Here is a 20,838-nt window from a genome sequence, read left to right as displayed (position 1 = left end):
CAGCCTGCATCCAAGTCAGGATGATGAATCAAAGTAGAGCATCCCCTGTGCGTTGGCTTTGTGGAAATATGTAGACAAGAGGGCTTAGGGGGGTGGTGGTTGTCTGTGCTATGTTTTTTCCTGTGCGGCAGAAGTTGTGGGCAGCCGAGCTAACTGCAGCCTCAGCACTTCTCTCCATATTCTCCAGTTTCAAGCCAAGAGAGAGAACAAAGGCAGAGAGCTAAGCTGCAGCAGAGGTAATGAGGACAGAGGCATGCAGCACAGGAGTGTGTGCCCTCAATAACGAGTGCTGCAGCAGTCTATGATGGAGTCCTGTTGGACAGCAGGAATAAAAATCCATGCAGCTGCTGCTAGCAGCCACTCTGCCTGTAGTCTACCCACAGACAGCAGTAACGGACTGACTGCAGCCCACCCCTTTTTACACTGCAGCTCTGTCTACCACAAAATGGAAACCACAGTGTGACTGGAATTTGCTTGGAGACACATTGAGATCCATGAAGTGAGACAGTAAAACTGTTTATTCCATTGAGATACTTTAGCAATAAATGATCTAAGAGGGGTAAAATGTTTTTAACTGTTTAAGTCATTGCAAACAGAATCGTGGTTTGATTGCAGCTAAAGGATATTTATATATTAGATGGCTTGACAGAAATGTTACCGTAAAAAGTAGTCAACGTGACAGAACAATTAATTCCTACAAAGCTGATACTAATAATGCACTGTCAAGAAATCAACTACAACGTGTCAGATGGCTGAGCTGAGTTTTCACAAATGACACAAGCTCAGATTACTGAGAATGACAAACACTGCGAGCTGTGGTGTGAAGTATTTGAAGATGCAGCAGGACACAGAACTGAGGAAATCCACATTATTGCTAAAGGAGAATCCCAATTAAACTTGAGGACACACCCTTTATCCAGAGTGTCTGCCAAAGTCTCTCTAGCTCACCAGTTGGAATCAATAATATAATTAAGAGGGAAAAAGCGAGTGAAGGGAAGTATTTTACAGCAAAAATAAAACTTGGAACGGCGGTACAAAAACTCCAAAAGGAGAAACATGTCTTTCCGGAGTTGTTATTCATTATACACTTAATATCCTTCTGTAAGCCAGAACAATGCTTGACTTTTTGTTTGCAGTTCCAAAGTACCATGAATGACATGTTCAACTGTGCTTTAGTTGTCCATTCATTACAGGAAAAACATGTTAACATCCTACATGTTTAAAAAAAGTAATTATAGTAGTGTCGAACGGGTAAATATAAGCATTCTAACATTATTTAGCCCAAATGTCTTTAATTTTGAAGTCGGAGGCATTCCACAGAGAGGCTGTTTTTGGCAGCTCTCGGCTGTAAAGCTGTGTCAGTGCTGGTCCATGCCAGCCCCACCCCATTAAGGCCGAACCCTGCACATCATGTGTTTCCACTTTACCGATAGGGTGGAAATGACCTCAACGCAGTAAAAGATGACAGGGGTGCTAGCGCTGTTCACCAGATGTGAGCAGAACGAGCGAGAGAGAAAGAGGCGGAGGAGGAAGGGGAGAGAAAACCATTCGCCTGAAGAATTTACTGCAAACCCCTGAGGAGCCCTGTGATTGAGGGTTCAAGTCGAGCTCCAGAGGTTCCTGGTGTATCTCAGCGGCACTGGGGGAGCACATACCCTCCTGGCCTGGCCAGACGCAGAACTGCACGTGCACACACTTACATGCGACCATGCATGTACGTTTACACGCATACATCACAAAAAAACCCCACCACTGTCATTCCACTGCACCTGCTAGCGACACAAAAGCCACTTCCTCCCACTGTGTCCGGCCAAGCCCCTTTATCCCATTTAGTACAGCCTGCACCACAACAAAGGCAGAGAAATTAGGGAGCTGAGTTGATGATAGGGCGACTAATCTCTTTGGAGGGACTCATTATATCAGAAGCCTGTACAGTTCGGCAGCTGAAAGGGGTGAATTAAATTTGGACATGCAGAGATGGCCGTCTTTGTGAAGATGAGTGCACCAACAATGCCCGGCTATTACCTCTGGAATAATTCATACATTCCATATGGGACAGATGCCCCGACCAGAGTATCATCTTTGCATTTGATTTTAAACTTTCAATTGATACAAGGTCAGAAGTGAATTGATTATCTCCAAAATATCTTCATGTTTTTGTGTCATAGCCATATTTTCTTCTTCTAAAACAATCATGCAATCTTCATATTTTGTCTAACCCTCTCTTAAAGTTAATAATGAAAGGTCACTTGACCTTGCACTAAAACACACACTCCTGTGCAGGAAACTAAGACTGTTGGTGCCAAAACAAGAGGTGATAATCTGAAAAGCAGCTATCCGTATTTTCAAGATGATGCGTGTACTAGCTCTTCTCTTGACACCTGTGATACTCTCTGCTTAAGACACGAGGCTTATAATAGTCCCCTCATTATAGGATAAAGGGTTGGCCTGCTCTATTTCAGGCCATGGCTGTCTATGTCTGTGCTCGTCGACTAGCTGCAAATAAAGCCAGACGCTTGTCAACGCCACAAGCACACGGGAGGCAGGCAGGCCCTACTGGGCAGCCTGCATAGCAAGCACAGTGCGGGGCAACCCTGCAACTATTAAGCACCTGCAAAAAGGGGGAAGTAGGGGGGTGAGGGAAGAGGTGTCCTCAGCATGTGAGCAACTGTGGCCCATCTGTACGCCTGTCTTTATCAATGAAGACCCTGATGTACTGATGCAGAACGAAAGAGCAGAAAGTGAGAGCAAGGTGGGGCAAACACTTAGAGAAACCAAATCGGGATGCATTTGCTGAGATTCAGTCCATTGTGCTTTTCAATGAGGTAATAAACAAGACTAGCAAGGTCAAGGAAGGAAAAAAGGGCCACCTGACCAGATGATGCTGTGGCAAAGAGTGACCATGACGGATCCCGGGGTGACTGTAATACTGAATAAATAACTCCCCCCACCTCACTGCAATAGAGTCTGCTAGGACAGCTGTGCTGAATTCATTTGATACGGGTGCCTGCTGACAATGCTGCATTGCTCCGTCTCTGCAAGAAAGCATGTCGAGCTGGTCTGAAGAGCACACAGGGGCTCGCAGCTTTTCACCAACACTGAATGATTGTTCTGCTATACAACCCAAGGCTCTGACCCCTGCGAAAACTAAGCTAAGAGAAATAAACCATTTATTAGAGGGTCGGCCCCGGAGCTCTACAGTACGTGCGGATTGTCAGGGAGAAGACACAGTGCTCTTCGATCAGATTTTGAGATGCAATGTCCTGACGGCAGAGCAGATACGTGCAATGATAGGCGTCTGTAATGGCACAAATAGGAGAGAGCCGAAAATAATGTGGAGCCCACTCATTTGTTCATTTAGCGGGCTCTTGAAACAAGCCTGGAAAAGGAGATACGGGATGGTTATGAGGTCATCCTGACAAAGTAGCACTACCTCTCCATATCTATCTATCTATCTATCTATCTATCTATCTATCTATCTATCTATCTATCTATCTATCTATCTATCTATCTATCTATCTATCTATCTATCTATCTATCCATCTATCTATCTATCTATCTATCTATCTATCTATCTATCTATCTATCTATCATCTATCTATCTATCTATCTATCTATCCATCTATCTACGAAACTCAGACAGATGGCTGGTTTTCATCTCTTCAAAACTAAACGATCAGCCCTTACGCCCCTGGAACAGTACAGTGATACATGTGCGGCGTATGTAGGCCAGTCTGAATACAGACTGATACAGCATGTGCTCACTACAGTGGAGGTGGAGATCTAAGTATAATGCAGTGTGAGGGGGAGTGCAGTAGGAGATCTCAGTGGAGGAGGAGAGCCTGTGTCTGTGTGTGTGTGTGTGTGTGTGTGTGTGTGTGTGTGTGTGTGTGTGTGTGTGTGTATGTATGCGTGTGTTTCTATATGTCCTACAGGGTCGAGGAGGTGTCAAATGGAGGAGGTGAGTGATGGTGGCGGGGCAGAGGAGGTGTCAGACATGGAGGTCTCTGTGATGGAGAGGGGAGCTTTATACAGTGCTGACCCGTGGGAGAAGTGTGTGTAATGCAGAGAGGAGGAGAAGGAGAAGGAGGAGGAGGAGGTGGTGGAGGTGGAGGAGGAGGAGGAGGAAGGAAAGCAGCAGCACCAGCAGCAAGAGGAGAGACTTTCATTGGAGGTCACAATGAAAGAAGACGGGCAGTGAATGGAGGAGGGTGAGGTCTCTGTTCTGTAAGAGGTCTATGCACTGTGAGGTCTGTGTGTGTGTGTGTGTGTGTGTTTTGTGTGTGTTCTGGCGCGCTTCTTTGAGCCCACCAGCCAGAGAGCACGAAGTTCTTATTTAGCACAGGAAGAGCAGCTCTGCTTAGCAACCACAGCCGCCCTCCAATCACAAGCTTACGGAGCAGACTCCAACTGAGGACGAGTAATTTTTGAGAGTGTGTGGAGTCTGACTGAAACCTCTAAATGTTCAGGTCCACACCTGCCCACACGCACACACATACACAAAACCGGTCTGTAATGTCAACTATTCCTCCAGAATCTAGCGCTGAGATTTTATGTCACTAGCACACGGAGACAAAAGTACATTCACACCCCTCTGCGTATCCTTCGCGTCTGAACCCAGCAGAGAATTTAAAGTTAATCTAAACCATCCTAATCCGAAAATTTTAATTATGCATATCCCATAGAGCAAGGGAGTCGTGTAAATACTTAAAACATTCATTCTCCTCTTTCCCGCAGCCGCACACGGCACCGTGCTGTAACTTGGCACCGCACCAGTTGCAAGTGAAACGATAGCGGCCCCGATTGTGATCTGCCAGCCATCAAAACAGGAGGCAAGAACAAGATTTGGGCCAAATGCTGTCTGAACACTGAGCAGTCTGTTTGGTTTAGCTGCGTGAGCTAATCCTTATGATAGCTTTGGAGGTGGTCGGTGGGCGGATTGTAGGCGAGAGCAGCATGCCGATTTGTCATATGGCACCAGCAGGGCCTACTTCTGCTCTGGCTGGAGCTCCATTAGCACATCTCCAATGTGGTCTAACAGTTATGTAGCTTAGAGCTGAGGGTCATTAGGGAGAGACAGAGAGAACATTTAAGGGGATAAATATTGCAATCATTCTCATGTGTCTGGCCTCTAAAGTCTCATCAGAAAACTTGAACTGGTATGTACAATTACACTGTTGGTTTCTCCATGTAACGCACTCTCCGCAGTATATCTAATTCATGCTCTAATTACAAAATTCCAGAGGGACTGGTTATAAATTGTGAGGATGCCAAAGTAGAAGAGAGAGACCATGTCTGAGTCTATGCGTGTTCCTGAAGACGCTGTCCAGAGGAGATGACGGTTTTGATGTGCACTGTGGTCTCTGCATTCCAGGGGTTATGTAGGATTATCAGAGTTAAACCCCCCCCCCCCCCCACCGACTACAGCAGCTTAGTAGCTCAGCCAGCAGCAGATGCAGACTCCAGGATTTCCTGTCTCTGCACCAGATGGGCCTGACTCTTAATCACAGAGCTGGAAATCAGGAAGGTGATCGAGGAGGAATTGATGATGATTGTGGAATAACACTAACCCAATACAGGCATCTGTTCTGCCACTAACGGACCGACGGACTGTCTGGCTTGTTGACTGCAGTCACAGCCAGGGCTCATCTCCTCCCTCATCTCATCAACGCTGATCAACACTAATCATCCTCCTCCCTCACTCCACGAGTTACACAAGAAGTCTTTCACACATTAGCACTGTGCGGTGTCATCGAGGTTTAGAGAGGAATGGAGCAAAACACTGTCCATATGAAATGATCGGAAATAAAGCTGGGCAATAGTCTGTTGGCATAATACTGATATCGCAAAAAATGAGACTAGATATTGTCTGATATTTCAGAAATGCTTTTTTTCAGTTTAAATGGGTGTGTTCAATAAAGTGATGCCATATTTTCTTCTAAAAACCCACTTAAAACATATATAATATCGATAACATGAATGTGTTTGTATGCATTTATATGTAAATGTGTGTTTTAACTTTGTAACCACTGATTATATCATAAGTGCGATATAAATAAACTTTGATTTTAGTATCATTAATATTATCCTCTGAATATGAGTGAAATGAAGCATGAATGCCTTATACACTAACTATTTTTCTTATAAATGTTTACATATCTTCTTAAAGCAACAACAGTCATCCAAATATATAGCATTAGAATGTGACTAAGTAAATTACTTTTTGAGGTACTTTACTTGAGTATTTCCAATACACTCCACTACTTCAGAGGAAGATAATGTATTTTTTAACTCCACTGCAGTTACTTGACCGCAGATTTTAAATACAAAACACATGATCAGTAAAATAATATCATGCATTGTTAAAGATTAACGTGGACCTTTGCTTTTTACTTACTTTAAGTACATTTTGACGTTAATACTTTTACAGAACCAACATTACATAGTGTTACTTTTTTTTTGTTAAGTTAAGAATCTGAACATATAACATTAACTTTATGGAGGAATTTGTAATATATTTGAATTTACCCGCTTAAACACATCTAAACAAAAAAGCCAGTGTGGTTAAAATCAATATAACTTCTCAATATCACAATATTAATATGGATATTTTCTAATATTAAGAAAAAAGCATATAGAGCATGATTGCAAACGTATTCAAAATCACATATAAAATAATAAATGTTATTGTTCTGAGGCCAAACTCATCATTTGTGTAAAGAAAAATAAATGAAACAACTCATTTTGTTAGACTTTGATTAAACTTGCCCAGAATCATTGATCTGAGCAACACATATTTGTGAGAGAATATCATATAATTGTAGACAATAATATTGAACTATGGCCCAGCCCTATCTCCATCAGACATGCAGACACCACCACAGGCTCCAATCTGTCTTTGAGCACATAACCAGGAAACCAGTGACAGGGCAAACTCCCAAGCATGGATTTCCCACCCCGGGAGAGGACGGAGGTTGCAGACCAATCCTCACAGCACCCAAAGAAACAAGGCACTAACTAAGAGAAATGGCTGCACTTCACAGCCTCTGAAAGCTAGGTCCTCAAACAAAGGAGGCGGCAGGTCTTTAGCAGACATCACCCATGACAGCACCCCAGCTGACACCCTTTTAACATGGGGTCACCCCTGACAGAATGGAGGGCACAACCCCTGGGAGCGCCTGACACCCCTTTGCCTTGACACGGCGTCCGTGCTTTGGCCAAAACGCTCCGTCCAGCAGTCACTGTATAGACGAGGTGATGGTCTTTTAGGGGGGTGTGGGAGCTGGTCAGTGGGGAGTTGGGCGGGCAGGGGGGGGGTTAGGCAGTTAGGTGACTGCTCTCAAAAGAATGATGTTTCCGAGAGAAGTAGGAGAGGCAAATTAAACACAACAAACTACCAAAAATATGAATTTGCAACACCAGGAGAGATATTTAGAAATATGCTACATCTGAACTAAATGCAAACGACTTTATGTGTATACGGGTGATGTGGGTGGGTTGGGTCTTAGCTGACTGGGTCATCACTGGGCAGACAGGCCCATCAAGGACCAAAGGGATGCACACTGTCAGCTTTCAGGGCTTCCCAGAGGTCAGCAGACAGATGGGAATGGAAATGAGCCGGCAGAGAGCTCATTTTAATCTGGCCCGAACAGCTGATCCAGTCATTACACTCTACTGTTTACATACAAACACAACTCATATACTCGCTATACCACAAGACACACACATACAAGTGCGGATAAACACAGAGTAACCTGATAGAGAAAGAGGTATTTTTCAGTCACTTTTAATAACAGCTAATAACTGAAAACACACAACTCTTTACCTTTCGACACACACATGAATGGTTTGCTGCAGGTTTGAGGCTAATTTCATCGAGTGAGGAGAACAATGGGATGTGAAATGGCATAAATTGGCCTCAGTTCAATGGCTTTAATATCCATTCCATTAAGAAGGGTCCTACACGGTTCTCCAGAGTCCCCTTCTACTCTCCGCTAAGTCAGATGATTGATCACATTTTTTTTTGTGTTAATGCTACGAAGTATTTGACTTTGAAGGGAAAAAAACTAGTTTTTGCAATTCCAATCCTCTTTCTTAAAATTGTAATGCTAATCAGAAAAGTTAACATTTGAATTATTACACGCAAGGTTCAACACAATGCAAGAAGTCATTTGAAATGGACTCAGTTGCCAGGAAATTTACATTTTTGGGCAGTGTGTCAGCAAAATAATCACCCAGGATCTGAAATAAAAAAGCACTGTAAGCATCACAAAATGGCGATGTTTTATTGGAATCAAGCTGCAGTTGAGAGTTGTGTTATCAGTCCACTGTATATCCCTCCATCCTTTATCAGACAGCCATCTGGCCAGTGGACTGGACACAAGGGCACGTGATTGGATGGTGTGAAAAGAATGGGGGAAGGCTGGGTCAGTGTCTTTGGGGAAAGGTCAGGGGTCACGGCCCTTTGACAACACATGTCAAGGCCTGGCTCACACACACCCTGCATCTGAATAAGAGAGTCTGCAGCCTCCTCTCAGCAATCTGCCCTCATCTGCCCATTAAGCAAAGTGCTCAATGATCAAATGCTGGATTTGATGCAAAACAGACACAAAGGTTCACTGGTCTTCTTTCCCCCTCTTAACCGGCTTCTGCTTTTGTGAGGAGGCTGGTTATGTTTCACTTCTTGCATTCACTGCCTATCAATAAAAGAAACTGGAATAATTATATATCACACTTAGATCTCTCTAGCAAACTGCACTTCAAAACTATTCCACAAAAAAAATAAAAACATGCTACATCAGCATTAATCTTCTCAGCATTTTCCTGCACCAGTGCTGTATCTGCACCAACCACCTTGTACAGTAGATGAGGTGGGAGTCTAGACAGATGATACAGGCAGAGGAAGCAACCTTTGCGGCTGTCTCTTATTAATAAAACACTCTGACATCAGAGGGAGGCTGAGGCAGGCCGATAACATTGAGTTTTTGTTTCATAGGTAAGCAGAGCCAAGCGTCGTCTGTGAACCCCCGTCCGGCCTTTCAGCAGCTTGGCCTGTCAGGCTGATGTATGGGGGAGCGCTGGTGTGCAGCTCCCGGAGGACCAGGCCTGTCTGCTAACTGGGACACGACTGACAGTGAACCACAGCGAGCGCGCACTGCCCCCCTCCGCCACGCACCCTTCATGATGCTCAGACCCCGAGTATATCAGACACTGAAAGACTGTCAGCGCAGGACTCACCAATTTGAGAAAATATATAACTCACAGGTGATACATCAAGTCCTGCTGACTTCCGTTAGGATGAAATTAGCCACAGGTGCAAGACTTTTTTTGTACAGACAGATATTTCTTGACTGTACAAAGACGTTGTCAGAAGTCTGTGTCCAATTTGTGGGAAAACATGCTATAAATCAGCTGTGGACGCGTGTGTGCTGCATTCAAGACTGATAACCTCCCCCATGTCGTTATTTTAGACATGTTTCTATAAGCCAACAGCATTTTCATGAGCATTTTTTCAAAGAGAGTACTGAGGTTTCCCTGTGAGACATCTTCTGGCTCCTACTCAGACTGGAGCAGCACCATGGTGATGCATACAGAGATGCCCACTCATTAGCAGAGTCCCACACAACAGCTGCTCTGTGACGGAGGAACAGCCACCTCGTCTCCTGGCCCTTTGTCCAAAACTGAACATCTCTGACCCAAGAAAGGAGCCTGGACATTGACACACACACACACACACACACACACACACACACACACACACACACACACACACACACACACACACACACACACACACACCTTATCCTGACCAGCCAAAACCTCTTCTCTCTCTCTCACACACACACACACACACACACACACACACACACACACACACACACACACACACACACACACACACACACACAAACATTTCCATATCCCAAACCTCATTAAACTCTTATCCCCTTCCCCACCTCGTGGCACCATAATGGGCTTCCCTGCCCCCATCTCCCCTCTCACACTAATAAAATATATCATCGGGACTCCATTTATCATAATGCAGATGCCCTTGGCTAACCCTGAGGGTGGGGGGTGGACCGGTGAGTTTTGGAGGATGGGAGGAATTCTGACGGGTGTCAGCTGATGGTAAGAGGCTTCCCTGTCACCTCTTCTAGACATATATGAGGTGAGTGAGGCTCCATATGAGGTGTTTCACAGTGCAGGGTTACACACACAAAGATGTGATGTGACATGTGATTTGCATTGAAACTCTGTTAGTGGTGCCTAATAAGAATGGCAACACTTGGAAAAGATACAAACAATCAATCAAAGAAGACAGTGACAGGCCTGAAAAGAAGGAAGACTCCTCAAAATTAATGTTAATTAATGCAGATGCTATAGTAGGCCTGAGGCTGTTGAAATATCCACTGATACAAATAACATACCTCAAAGACAATACGTGATGGTTAATAGCAAGGTGAAACAGAACACACTTACTCTGCACGATTTACTGGACCGCTTGCCCGTCGGATCATATTTTGATTTTAACTCTTTAAGCAGCTCCTCCAAGTGACTCTTCTCCTCTTTCCCGGTGTAGTCCGGGTCTAAGAGCACATAAACCCGCCAGTTGGCGGAGTCGAATCCCCAGTGGACCGTCCGGTTCTCGAGTCTCTTGTGACTGTGGACCACAAACTTGTGAGGAGGGAACATGAGTCTGCAATCCATGCACTGGATGCAGGCGGCACTCGGGCCGGTGTACAGTTCCGGGACAAACAAGCCTTTACACCGGCCGAAACATTCATGATAGACTTTGAAGCTCTTCTCGCTTCGCTCCAACTCCAAGGAGCCCAACTCCTTGTTGCAGTGAGGAGGGTATGTACCGCCGTAGATGAGAGCGTTGCAGAGGCGCTCAGCATCCGTCTGAGTGATCAGCCCGCATGACGGAGCCGAGAAGGGCAGGATACCCACCACTTTGAGGATCTCCAGCTGGTCCGCCGTGCACCTGGAGCAGTAGATGTGCAGGTCGTCACACACCGAGTTGATCTGCTGGAGAGAGAAATCTCTCAGAACGCTGTTGAGGATCTGCGGCAGGCACAGGCGCTTCTCGCCGCCGACTACGAAGCAGGAGATGGGCTCGCGCTCCAGGACCGTCTCGCACCTCTCCGTGGAGCGGTCGGACGGGATGAAAAGTGGACCGGACATTACTGGAGGTGTATGAGTCGGCAGGGTGAGCATCATCTCGACGGATTTTCCATCTTTACCGAAGAACGAGTCCTGGTGCCACCGAGCGGAGAACGCCGCCGGTCCGCCGAGAGAGCGCATGGAACTCAGATGAAACTGCTTCAGAGTTTGTTGAAGTCCGGGATGGGGCTGAAAGCTCGTACCCTCCATGTTGTCACCGGGTGGGGAAAATAGTTCAAAACTCAAAATGAAAGCTGAAATTGACTTATCGGATCGGGCGTCCTCAGCATCCGGCTACACGCTCAATAACGCGCATTTCCATGTCACCGGAGAAGCTTCCCAGCGCGTCCATTCAGAAAACTGACGGCTGCTGAATTCACAAGGGCTGTCCCTGTAAGCAGACGCAATTAAAGTCGACAACTCCGAGACTCAAAACTCGTATTATCCAACGTACAATCACCGGGTACCGTGTTTCTTTACGCTCCTGCGGTTTTACGCACTCCTAATGTGCGCTCGAAATATGCCTAGTCTGCTCAGTCTGGCGTACTCTCAGTCTGTCTCCCCACTCACTCAATGTGTGAGTCTCCCTCTCTCTCTCTCTCTCTCTCTCTCTCTCTCTCTCTCTCTCTCTCTCTCTCTCTCTCTCTCTCTCTCTCTTCTCTCTCTCTCTCTCTCTCTCTCTCTCTCTCTCTCTCTCTCTCTCTCTCTCTCGCCCTCTCTGTTTGTTTGTGTCTGGTTCAGTCATTGAATCCCAGCCAGGAATGTGACTGACTCCCCGGGCTGGCTCTTCCCTCAACCAGCTGTTCCTCCCTCTGCTACATGGCAGCTGCACATTAAAAAAAGAAAAAATCCCTCTGAACCAAGGGGAGGGTGGGGCTTAGGAAAATATAGTGGATGTTGGAACTTTAGTATTTTAAATGTTCATGCCTTAGAAATCAGCATTTGTGTCATTTTTAGAAACATTATTGAACATGAGATGATTCAGAATAAGCTATACTGTATATTTGTATATTTGCTTAAGGCGGTCAACCTGTAACAGTAGAAACATGGCGTGGTGGAAGTAACTAGGTGCATTGTACATGTTTGAGGTACTTTACTTGAGTACATGTTTGAGGTACTTTACTTAAAGTCAAGGTATAGAACGTCAGACAGACAGACGGACGGACTGACAGAAGACAGACAGACAGACAGACAGACAGACATTATAGATCGTTAGATAAGATATTTCACATTTCCTCTGAAATCTTGTTTATGATGAAAATCGACCCATATGCATTTCCCATGGAAAGTTAGAGCCTCGGTTCTGTCAGTGGACAACACCTCAGCTGTCATTAGTAACACCAGCTGCTATTATTTTACACATTACTTCTTTAGAAATAGCAGTTAAGCAAAAACTTGGCTTGTAAAACGCAATAAACCAGCATGCTGTGATCAGTTAATAAATTGTTCTGTGTTTTTCATTCCATGCTTTTAAATGTGTTTAAAAACAAGCATAATTGTAACTACGGTATAACTTTGGGCAGAATTATAGAGATATCATGCAATTATTAATAACAAAACTTTTGATTCTGTTACGGGTAATCTTTTACCTACTTACGGACGCAGGAGTGTACATATGACATTTTGCATCTAAGTGTTAAATGGGAAAAAACTTAAATATAAATGAAATACCAATATTACACCTCCATAATATAACTAAGATATTATATCTACAATTATTTTAAACTTTATACTATTATATTATTTCTTGTTATTATTGTAGCGAATAACTTACTGATAACTAATAAGTAACTTGAATCAACCTCTTTTGCTCTTTTATCCTTTTCAACCACTGGAGGGAGCTAAATATTAACCAATGAACGCATTGGTGCAAAAGCAGAAAGTCAAATAGTTTGTCAAAGTGACACAATATAGAAAAGAACAAAGCAAACATCTACAGTTACATTTTATTAACTGAAAGTACAAAGACAATATTCATCTCTTTCAAAAATAAATACAGCTTTATCAAACTTACAGCAGGGAACATCATAATAATAATAATGAACAATTACTTTCATTTGTGTGTTTGAGTGACAAAAATATAAAATCTTGACATAATGAAATAGAAAAACATTTATTCACCACTTTTTAAAAACATTATACTGCATAGTTTAAACATCGAAACACTTATAAAAGTCCTATAAAGCAAAGCATGTTTAATTGTTAATATCACATCCCATAGCAGAACTTCCAATTGTTTTCCTCCGGTTACTGTTGCACTAGATTATAATTGTTCTCAGTGTTTCCAGTATTTTACAGTTCACAATGGTTTTAAGAACCAGTTTGATTAAGACGATAGACTTAAAAACAACCTACACAGAAAAAGCTCTCACAAACATCTAATACATCTTACATGTTGGTCTTCAGTGCATTTTCTTCAGAGTTACAAATCCCATAAAGGTTGCACATCTAATGCTTATGACGCTTAATACCACTTTAAAATCTCCCAGGCATTTAGTTTCCCCTTTTTGAATCACAACAATATGGTTTAAACTTTTTCCAAATGTAATCATTATCAACATACCAGGAATTCTTAATGTTGCTATTAGATGAAAAACATATATAAGAGTTCAGGATATTGTCCATTTCAACACACAAATAGCTTTTAAATAAAACTGAAATACAGGTTTGACAGAAACCCCTGCATGGCGTCTAAAACAGAAACTCAACTTTGACAGCTGATCCTTTCACACAAACTTAATTATGCTTTATAACAGAATAAATATGCCGACCCCACAGTCAGTGATAAGGACAATGTTTTTATTTCAGGAGTGTGTCCGCTGCACGGCCTCCATCGCTCGCAGCCACATTTAACCTACTTAATACCAACCTTGAAGATGGGTTCTCAGAAATGTTATCATTAGTCAATTTAACACAGAGATATTTTTATTCATCGGGAGACGGCAATAAGCGAGAGACACTAGCCTAATTCAGGCACCTCATTGTCATACTGCGGTGGCGGCGTGATGGGTTCAATGGTCACTGGATTTTGTGTGGGGGTGCGGATTTGGAGGCGAAAGTCCTTCAGGTGCAGTTTGTCTGACTTGATCCTCCTCACTCGGAGTGGCCTCAGTAAACGGCTGGCCCGGCTGGTGCTGCGGGTGGGCAAGCTGGGGTTTGATTTAAGGCCAGGAGGGTCAGCGGCAGGTTCAGTCGGAGCTTCTGCGGCACCATTAAGAGGGACTTCCTCCGTTGGGTGGTCAGTGGGCCCTGTTCCCTCGTTTTCCACAGCAGCTATGATGTCCTCGTAGGATGGCAGCTGGGAGGTGCTACTGCGAAGATTGCTGTTGCGGACGGGGTAGTCATCACTGCCAACGACTTCCTCGTAGCTCGGCACGTTGAATGTAGTTCGGTCTGCAGCTCTGCAGAAAGAATGCAAGAGGAAGTGAGGAAGTGCAGTGTGAAACAAAACACATGATTTAAATAATTAAACTTTAAACCTGCGATAACGATACAACACTGACATATAATCACATTTTATATTGATGAAGTGTCCAGCAGATACAATGCAACATTATCATTCATTTAGAGTCGTGCTTGTGTCCACCTATCAACTATAAGTACAATATTTAATCTCTTTTAGCTCTGTTTTTGGATTCCACCAACTCCAGGGTGAAATATCTGGCTTTTTAGCTGCTAAACGATCGACTATGTTCAGCTTGTAGTAAACTGTCTGTGTGCCGTCTAGTGCTGAGCAGTTAGTGTACAGCTGCCTTCAGTGGCCGAAAGTCCAGCTATGAGATCGGTGAGACCGAATCAAAACAAGGTGTGACATTTGAAGCAAAAACAATGAGCTGAAAGAAACTAAAAAGCCTCAACGCTTTTTAACTTCATTGAGCTCGTTGTTTTGTGTAGCTGTGTCGAGTTGAGTCCAGCCACGTTAATTCCTCCCCATAAAGACTTTTATAACAAATAAGTCACTTAGTTTCTTAGCTGGACTTGAAACAATTGAAACAACATCTAGTAAAAATAAAGAGTACAAAACAAAAGCCTATACTCACGCTTCCTCCTGCCGTCCTGGCACATGGTTCATGAGGGGGACTCCTGTTGCTGCTGGCTGGCTGCTTGCGTTGCGTTGTCTCCTTTTGCTCCTCACACCGAGGAAAATGGATAAAAGCAATATGGCTGCCCCAACTCCAACCAGCACCATAGCCACTGTTGAAGATTTCGTGTTCTCGTCGGCCTCCTCATTTGCATCATCGCTGCCAGGGCTACCGGTGGAGTTGCCTGACGAGGTGGGGGAGCCGTTCGGGTCTTCTCCGTCCCGCGGTATCACAGTCCATACAATCATGACAATACCCAGGGCGATGAGTCCCACTCCCAGGGCACACAGGGCATAGTGAGCGCCTGAGCCGCTGCCCTCTGAGCTCGAGGATCTGTTGGTACGATTGTTGTCGCCGCACAAACCTCGACTGGAACACATCCTTGAGGACAAACTGCAAAACAGAGGAGCAGCAACACAGTGAGTATAAACTAGGGTTTTTTCGTGTAGTAGGCCTACACTTGCTCATCAGTCATTTACTGTCATAACCAGCCGTCAGCTAATGATTGAATGGAGTCTTGTGGAAGTTCAGGCCGGCTCAGAAGTAGATTAACAGTCACATGTAGGGCTGCAACTAACCATCATTTTGATGATCGATTAATCTGCCGATTATTTTCTTGCATTTGAATAATTGAATAATTGCTTCAGCTTTAAATCACATGGTTCATATACCATCAATGGTCAGCAACTCCCTTTTAGTAGGCCTATATAGAACAACTTTATTGTAAGATAAAGGCGTTTTGGCTTGTGGCCTTCATCAGAGTCCAGAAACCCCCACTCTGCTTCATATACCATCAGTCACACATTGACAAAGAGTCAAATTAAAAGTAAAGTCTCCAAGAGCTTCTTATCTCCTTTTGTTTTACAGCACGCACGTTTCGAATGCATCGTTCAATGTGTGTTCACATTCATTCAAAAGTTGTACATCTCAAGATTTATGGGGGAGTTTGTTTTCTATGGGACATGGGTGTGCATCAAGCCTGCTCGGATTTGGTCAAAAAAGCATGTTATTGCTGAAACAAGCAATTACAACCTGTCCTGATTGAATTTCTGCAGCATGATTTTGATTGTCACTGTAATAAATCTGGCTGTGATCCGGTTTTGTGTGTGTGTGTGTGTGTGTGTGTGTGTGTGTGTGTGTGTGTGTGTGTGTGTGTGTGTGTGTGTGAGTGAGAGCAGGTTAACAAAAAAACAGTTTAAAATAAAACAACAAGTGCAGGTATTTCCAAACATGTCTTAACATGAAACAACTGTAAGACAGTATCATTGAGAGGATGACTCACACTCAAAGAATGTAGCGACATGAAAAAATGGTCACGGTAATGATAATAATAATAATAATAATATATTACTCAACGTTCATTATGAAACATTCAGTAAAGCAGATTAGAATTTATGTAAATGAGTCCCAGACATGCAGGGGGTGGACAAAATAGGATGAACGCCTGCACAATTGAATGCGATTTAATACAACCCAGCAAAATGGATACCTTTGTGGAGCTCATGATGCTTTTCTTTTGGGTTGAGACAGTGTGAGAGAGGTGGTGTATAATCATTTTTTGTACCATTTGTGTTCATGTTAATGCGTCTCTCCGTCTGTAATGTATGCATACATTTTATTGGGTACATCAAACTATAAAGATGAGACCCCTTTTTTCAGAAGTTCTTGCAATAAAAACAGTGAACTTCAACATTTCTCCTGGTCAGCCTTTAACACAAAGCTAGCTGTATTGCTTCAACCAAACAGTCATTTTTTTTACTCACATTGTTAAATTTGAATATGTTTATAGAGCTGAAGAGTAAATTAAATAGTATTTAAATAGAAGAAAATATTTGGAAAAATACTCCATTGCAAAAACATTGCTTCTTCTACTACTGCCTCTACTGAAGTGAGTTGTGTGACGACTGCAAGATAAACTAAAGCCAAGGTCAGGTGTTTGGAAACATGTTCGAAAAATGACATCCCGCAAGAAGTATTCATTAGAAACAAAGTGCAACACCTGGTGTGCAACAATGTTTAGGTTGTGCTGCAGTGTTCATAAAATGCTACATTGGTACTTAAGTCAATCTATAAAAGCCTTTAGATCACCACGGTCCACACACTCATTTACTTCATTGATGCGAGACCTGTATGGAAAAGAAACTGACAGCAGTTCATTCTCACATGGGCAATCGTTTCATCAGTCAGTCGTATCAGGAGGATCTGCACTAAACAAAGTGACAAACAAGCGGATGAATTAGAATACTGAGTCAAAGGAAAGACGGTATAAGGAAAGTTAGCTAAAAGCTGCCTGACACAGCTTCAGCACTGTAACACAGGAAGAGTGACTGAAACCTCCACCGAATAATGGTGCTGGTGCTTTTTAAAATAGTCTACCCGAGGTTAAGATTTTGAAAAGATTATACGAAAACACGGACACATTTTGAGCTCTGATCCACTTTTAAAAATTCTTTTGAAAGATCTACCCAAAGTAGTTCAAAATGTTCCCCTAAGCTTGAGACAAATGCAGATGAAATTTGATCTCATCCCGGCTAAAAACACCATTTTCCTTGATCCTCCGTCAGGGAGGTGTGTGGTTCACCTGGGGTGTTTTAGATTAACCACATCTGCCATCCCAGAGCTTGTTTGCTTATTGCTGTTCATTATGTATAAATGTGGGTGTGGGTTCCACTTTGCAAACATTTGTCGACGAAGATGGAAACGTAGTCAATACAACTTTTGTGGCATGGAGTAAGTGTGCATCGTCTGTGATGATCAGTATTCAACCTGAAAATCCTTTATCCAGCAAAAGACACACACAAAAAAAAAAAGAGTAAACTAAACCTTTTTTAAAGCTAAAGTGTTTTCATATAATAATTTTAAAAAAGCAGTTTAGACTACAGCTTCTATTGCGTTTGCATTTCCCTCCTGGATTCCTATATAGTTCATATTAGAATTAGGCAACGTACAAAACTATAAGAAATTTTATTTAAATGGCACTTTTTGTACACAAAATGCAGCTCAAAAGGGCTGAAAAACAATCAACTAAAAGCAGAAGAAATGTATTATCATCCATTTCTGTCACTGTTATTATACTGTGGAATTTGAATATCTTGGATAATAATATATGAAATTGTGTAACAGCAAAAATAAAGCTTAACAAGTGAAAATATAGATTACAGAATTTCTAAGGGGACTTCTGTAATCTGGCAATTTGTCAGTGGAAATGCAAAAACGCAAATTAATTCGTCAAACCCTTTATACGAAGCACACCCTGCAATTACACTTCTGTCCTTTTGTTCTGATAAAGACATGATGGGATAGGCAGGGAGGGCCAGATGCAGTTAATATAGGGGGCATGGAGAGCTGCTGACTGGTAGAGGACGATCAAACAAACGATTCTGATTCAGGCACCAGTATCACAGTGCATTTCCTTGTCATACTGAAGCCGGCGTTTCCTGACATTTATTTAATGTGATGTAATTAAATAATCTTTGACATTATTTTGACACACACTGCGATTGTGTTAGAAAGGAAGATACTTTGCAATTTGGTGTACACTGTAAAGAGTTAAATGCACTTTTACGCAATCATTTGTATGTATTTGTATTAGTATGTCTAATAATCAATTTCATTGTTTTATTACTTTAATATCTTGTTGGATATTTCATTGTATTCTTACTTTTATTATTTATTATTTTTAGAATGCTTTTATTTGAATGGATTCTGTTTTTATTTTTGCTGTTGTAAAGCACTTTGTAATTATGTTTTGAAAGGTGCTATACATTTTTCTTAATTAATGAATTAATAATAATAATAATAATAATAATAATAATAATAATAATAATAATAATAATAATAATAATAATAATAAATATCAACTGCATTTAAAACCCCTTGCCAGAACTTGAGTTCTCGGAATAAATACAGTATTGCCAGGTGATTATTCAATATTGTTATATTTTATTGTCTACGAATTATATCATGTATTATAAAATTAATTTGTTTAAATGTATGTTATCAATTAAAATGTAAGTGAAAACCACAAAAATAAGTTATTGGGTTTTTTAAATTCATGTTGTGAAACTAACTTAATAAATCATATAGTTTCAGTAGCAATAATTCCATTATAGTATTTTTAGATCGGGATTATTATTATTATTATTATTATTATTATTATTATTATTATTATTATTATTATTATGATGATGATGACTACACTCCAAATTATTACATTATCATTCAATTTACAGCACTTTATGAAAAATAAGTGGAATACAGTTCAATGCATTGAACATCTAATTGTAAATGATTTTATAGGTTATTTTGCATACGCGTGTCATATTGTAATATATTATTGTTATATTTTGATTACAGCCATATTACCTAGCTCTGAAACACATTCTGTAATTATTAAAAAGCATCAGACCCAGTGCACCTTGATTAAATACAATTTCTATGTTGGTCATAATAAAATTCAATAAAAATAAATATATAATGTTTTTAGTGCCACAGTTATCCATAACCCTAGTTTACCTCACATAAAAACGATTAAAATGATACAGCTTTTATATCTGTGAAAAAGGTTACACTGCTATCGGATCAGTATTGCCAGGTTCCTCTACAGTAGATGAGTAGAGCAAACAGCTGCATCAGTGCATCACTACTTTGGTTACAGGTGGTTTGATCCCTGAATAAATTAGGGCTGTCCTTGACGAAAGAAATTCTTAGTTACTAGTCGATTAGTTTCTTTTAATTGACAGATCTGTAAAATCATTCGTTCAGCATGAAAAAAAGCATTAAGAGTTGACTAACCGACACAAGACATCTTAGTCGACTAAGACCAAAATGAACCGATTAGTTAACTTAAGAGCCCTACTGCATATATCAACAACACACATATATGAACTGTTATACAGAACCAAATGTACTGTATTGCCAAGGTGTCTTGGTCTGTCTGTGATTCTGTCAGTTTGCATGCTGACCTGTGTTATTTCTAATGGCCTCTGCTCTTCTCAACACAAAAATGTCGAGCTGTCCTGCATGTTACAGGCTGGGAGGTGCGCATGGGTGTGTCCTGTTTTACATCATATTTCCAACATTAACGAAAAAGCAGTGTCTCCTGTAATAATGACAGGCCTGAATGCTGCTTCTATTAGGCTACTGTATGACATTAAAGTATAACCCGAGTCTGTACGTCCTTCAGCAAGTGTGCAGCCAGCACTTTTATTGTTTGTGAAGTCGGAAGGGACTCAGAGGGAGGACACGTCCCCTCACAGGAGCTACTCTAAAAAGTCAACTTATCCGGACACACTTCATAAAAATAAATTCACATCCCATCCACGAGCTCTGGTGAGCCTGGTAGTGGTATTGGTTAGGGTATAACGTGGTCAAGGTGATCTGGAAGAGGCCTTACCTTTTCGCCGCTCAGTGCCCAGGAAGGAACTTCCCTCTTCACCAGAGAGTTACCTGAATCACGCACGCAGGTGTTTTCAGGAAGATCACGGGGGAAAAGAGAAAGAGGACATGTACACAACAACCGATGCCCCGTTAAACTGAGATTTGTTTTTTTAAATCTTAAAGCGGTTTTTTTAAATATATAAAATATAAACCG

The 20,838-nt window shown here is 42.0% G+C and overlaps 2 protein-coding genes across 2 annotated transcripts in view; both read right to left on the bottom strand.

The window, feature by feature from the left end:
• skib (v-ski avian sarcoma viral oncogene homolog b) overlaps window positions 1-11,779 on the bottom strand; it is a 31,421-nt gene extending 19,642 nt beyond the window's left edge. Inside the window, exon 1 of the mRNA XM_029432635.1 lies at window positions 10,480-11,779. Coding sequence (XP_029288495.1) covers window positions 10,480-11,373 — 894 coding nt within the window. The 5' untranslated portion in view covers window positions 11,374-11,779. The remainder of the gene's footprint in view (window positions 1-10,479) is intronic.
• Window positions 11,780-13,095: 1,316 nt separating this feature from the next.
• The window catches only part of tmem51b (transmembrane protein 51b), a 7,867-nt gene continuing 124 nt past the window's right edge, over window positions 13,096-20,838 (bottom strand). The window contains exons 1-3 of the mRNA XM_029432184.1: window positions 20,641-20,838; window positions 15,204-15,638; window positions 13,096-14,564 (exon numbers count right to left, since the gene is read on the bottom strand). The exon at window positions 20,641-20,838 is cut by the window's right edge and continues 124 nt beyond it. Coding sequence (XP_029288044.1) covers window positions 14,123-14,564; window positions 15,204-15,625 — 864 coding nt within the window. The 5' untranslated portion in view covers window positions 15,626-15,638; window positions 20,641-20,838 and the 3' untranslated portion in view covers window positions 13,096-14,122. The remainder of the gene's footprint in view (window positions 14,565-15,203; window positions 15,639-20,640) is intronic.

This window comes from Cottoperca gobio, chromosome 5 (assembly GCF_900634415.1).
Source record: "Cottoperca gobio chromosome 5, fCotGob3.1, whole genome shotgun sequence".
NCBI classification, from domain to species: Eukaryota; Metazoa; Chordata; class Actinopteri; order Perciformes; family Bovichtidae; genus Cottoperca; species Cottoperca gobio.
Note: the sequence above shows the minus strand (reverse complement) of the source record. Positions and strands in the feature narration are given on the sequence as shown.